At 42.4% G+C, this 4,109-nt stretch overlaps 1 protein-coding gene across 1 annotated transcript in view; it reads right to left on the reverse strand.

The window, feature by feature from the left end:
* Positions 1–2,530: 2,530 nt before the first annotated feature.
* Positions 2,531–4,109, reverse strand: part of cnksr1 (connector enhancer of kinase suppressor of Ras 1) — a 108,703-nt gene continuing 107,124 nt past the window's right edge. Inside the window, exon 21 of the mRNA XM_063184006.1 lies at positions 2,531–4,109. This exon is cut by the window's right edge and continues 223 nt beyond it. Coding sequence (XP_063040076.1) covers positions 3,853–4,109 — 257 coding nt within the window. The 3' untranslated portion in view covers positions 2,531–3,852.

Raw genomic sequence — 4,109 nt, forward strand, 5'->3', positions numbered from 1 at the left:
TGCGGGCCCTATAGTGAGCTTGGCAGGCTGTATAGGGGGCCCTATAAGTGTCTTGCCCAGGGGCCCTGTGTGCAATTGTTCTGCTATTGACACGATGACATGTACTGTCCTAATCTCCTTGTGAAATCCATGCAATGTTGCAGTAAATAATAGTGAAATGTCCTGCCTTAGTTGCATCAGAGAAGACTCTTAGCGTTTCGATTGCATGAATATTGGCAGTAGATAGAATATTGCTCAAAATGATGCCCAATATTTCACCATCTCTTAGTTTAAAGAGATGTCGGGCTCTTTTCAACAAAGCAGACAAGGAAAGAGGAATGCAGCCAGTTTAGTTCACTTTCCTGGCTCTCGTAGGGAGATTTAAACGGTTATAGTGTACATTCATATGCAGTACACATGTACTACACTAGCGTGTACATACAGTATATAGTCTGTCAATGCACTGTGTATTCATGACTGCTCTGTCACAGTTAGAAAGTAGTTCTTTTGAACATGGAAGAGACAACCTTCGAACACCATATGCTCTGAATATAGTATGACATGAAAGGAAATCTCCCCAAATCTGCTGCCTATCCATGTGCTTTTAGGCCAGTTAATTTTGACCAACAGCACAAATTTGGATAAATAAACTTATGTGAATGACTGAAAGAAATGAGCGGAATTGGGTATAAGGCCAATTCTGCTATCACTTAAAACAAATTAAAACTTGAGGGAAGTGCATGGAGTGACTGGAAAAAGACTCTCTCTCTCGCTCTCTCTCTCACACAAACACACACACGCACAAGCACAATGCACATTCTTAGACCGTGTGGTGATAAGTGCCTGTCCACCTTACAATCATAATCATAATCTCAAACACCTACACACACAGAGACAAGCACGTACGCACGATTACTATGGCTAAAATGGCCAGTGGTGAGTCATCTTGACGTAGTTTAGAATCTAACTAAAGCATGACCTTCTGATGGCGACGTCCTTTAGGACAAGACTACGTGTCTCCTCAGCAACCACCATTGTCTTGCTGCCGTGACACATGCATGTCATACACACACAGTCCACACACACACACACACACACGGAGTGGACACACACATACACACACAGAATGGTGACTGTCACTTCCATGGACGCACAGATCGAAATGGACAAAACACATACTGTATGTACACACATGAACACACACACAGATGCACATAAACACACACACAAACACACACACATGCACACACACACACGCATGCACGCACATGACCATACAAACACACATGATTCAGCTGGTGTTCTAAATTAAATGAAGGCTAAAAAACTAAGTAATTCTTGAGGTATTCAAAAAAACAATTATGTCACTCAGATACATTCAACTTTATGTCCCCTTTTGCTGATTAAAATCCTTTTAACCTCAAGAGAGATCATCAATGATGAAAACAGAGACAACATCTTTCAGTAAGACAGAAAGCTATCTTTCAAAATCTTGATGGGGATGTCATGGGGGAAAAACTGTTAAAACAGTTCAAAGTAGATGAAATAGATAACATATAGCCTACACATCATCACCATCATCACAGTTACGATCGTGGACTGAACATTCCTCTCAGCCACTCAATCACTCTCATCGCTTTTTACAGTATGCTATTACCCACGTACCTCTGCTATGTGTTCTGTGCAAATATAAGTTGCTAGACAGTGAGACAGAATCTCCATATTCATAATGATGGGCTGCATGATGTGTTTCATAACACATCACAGTACTTTCCCAGGGATGTTTTTTTCAGCACAGCTCAGCTTGTCTGAGACATAAATCGGTCTTCTCTTGTTTCACACTCGTCCATTCTTTCACCAATGGTACCCTCAAAAGAAGCAATGCTTAATGATGTGTGCATGCGTAGTTTATACTCTGTTGGCTTATACATTTTTCACAGACTATTGCTTCTACAGCACTGTGTGCACCATACGTCACAGGTAGGCCTATTTGGTCACTGTCCTTGGTAATACATGCTGTACTGTATGACTGTGTAATGAACAGCATATTCTGTAAATTTACCAGCCAAGTGGCGTGGCACTTATTCAGGGGGGGTGCTGTGGCGCAGCGCGCTGAGCCCAAAACATTTGGGCTTACATTGCCCACAGGGACCCATGGGCTATGGGTCATTTCCCGGCCCTACCCCATCTCTCTCTCCCAATCATTTCCTGTCTACTCTCACACTGTCCTGTAATAATACAGGCCAAAAAGCCCCCAAAAAATACTTTAAAAAAGAAAAGAAAGTTCAGGCTTCACCCAAACAGGTTTTTTCTCTTATTTTAAAGTGTTGCCCAAAATAATATATAACTGAAAAATAAGAAGAGGTCGCACCATGTATTAACTTTTTTTTTTAAATCACACATACACGTTTTTGGTGTTCTGTCTTCCTCACACACAGAGGAAAGCAGTACGGCAAAATGCGTATGTGTAATACAAAACAAGTTAATGCATGATTGGAACTCTTGTTCATCATTTCAGTGGAATAACAATACAGAAACAGTTGTGTTTTTTTCAATACATTGTATTTTATATTATATTTACGGTTGGAAAGGGATAAAACAAAATAAACATTTTCTTTTAAAACATTTCTCAACATCATATGTAGAAGGGCTGGGGAAGCAAACGAAAAAAACAAAAACATTTTACAGTTAAGAAAGACGTGCAACCAAGAACCAATGGTCAAACTATGTGGTAGGCATTGATCTTGATCTTTGTCTATTGTACACTTTCAGCATTTTTGAACAGACCCTTAAAAAGCATTGAGTTCACCCACAGGCATTTAGGACTTTACCTTTTTAAAGTGTACTGTCACACATGTTTGAACTATGATAGTTCGAAAAAATTGTGGGCTACAGACACAATGCAATCTGGGCATAGTTGTAGAACAGATTCTTGTATAGAATGTTCAAAACCTCAAAAGACAGCCGCTGCAGCCTGGGGACACTCCAGTGACACACACACACACACACACACACACACACACACACACACACACACACACACACACACACACACACACACACACACACACACACACACAAGGACAAAGTCTTTTGACACCACATGCATCTTTGGACATGCGGAAGTGTGATTCTCTGAAGAGCAAAAAGGGACATAATAGTCTAGAGATATTCCAGTGACAATCAACAGAGAAATTCCAACTGCACCAGTACTCTCCTGTGACAAATCAGCTTTTTCATAAAAGTAGTGTTGATTCGTCAGATGTTTCTTGATAAGAAGGGCACACCGGAAATGTCACTATTAGAAACCTGATAGTAAGTGAGCTTACTGGGATTGTGGACGTTCTCTGTTGTTTCCCTGTCTGTCCTTTGGTCTTGTACCCACCGATGTGGATGTGGCTGCTTTTGCCCTTCCGCACTCCATGCAGTGACACTCGGGACACACACAGGACAAGGTCTTCTGGGGACATTACAAAAAGGAGACGTCCTAGTAGGATATGCAGAAAAGTGATCGCCTTAAAGTTCCCATTCCACATAGTTCTCATGCAAACACTATATAGCAATGTGATGAACTCACACATAGTAAGTGTTATGGTCTTTTTAGATAGAGGTGTGTGTGACTGCTTGAACAGTCTCAGGAAGACACATGAACACATGTCCTGCCTGGGTCACATAGCCCTAAAAGCAAAGGCTGCTGGGTAATGTAGTATTTCATTGCCCCATCACAGGGGCGGCTCAGAGATGTACCGCGTGCTACTGGTGGATTACAGGAACACATAACACACGTCCCCATCGAGCCACACAGCCCCCATTCAAACATGTGCAAGCTGTGGAAACGCTAACAGTTTTGTGTGGAACACTTTTTGGCCATCCTCATATGTAGAAGTAGCCGTCGGAGCTAGCCGAGCTCAAGTTAAGCGGGTCCACTGATAGCTCAGTTTGGGCGGTGTCCAATGAGGTCTCTGTTGTCGACGTTGTTTCCATGGACGCCGTCGTGGTATCCAAGGAAACGTTGATATCAGCGTCTACCAGCTCCTCACCGAGGCTCAGGCGCAACACGTAGGCGTCGCTTAGCCGCTCGCTAACGCTACTGCTAAAGCTAGCGTCAGCGCACTCATGTTGCTGCTCTG

Source organism: Engraulis encrasicolus, chromosome 19, assembly GCF_034702125.1.
Source record: "Engraulis encrasicolus isolate BLACKSEA-1 chromosome 19, IST_EnEncr_1.0, whole genome shotgun sequence".
In the NCBI taxonomy this organism is placed as follows: Eukaryota; Metazoa; Chordata; class Actinopteri; order Clupeiformes; family Engraulidae; genus Engraulis; species Engraulis encrasicolus.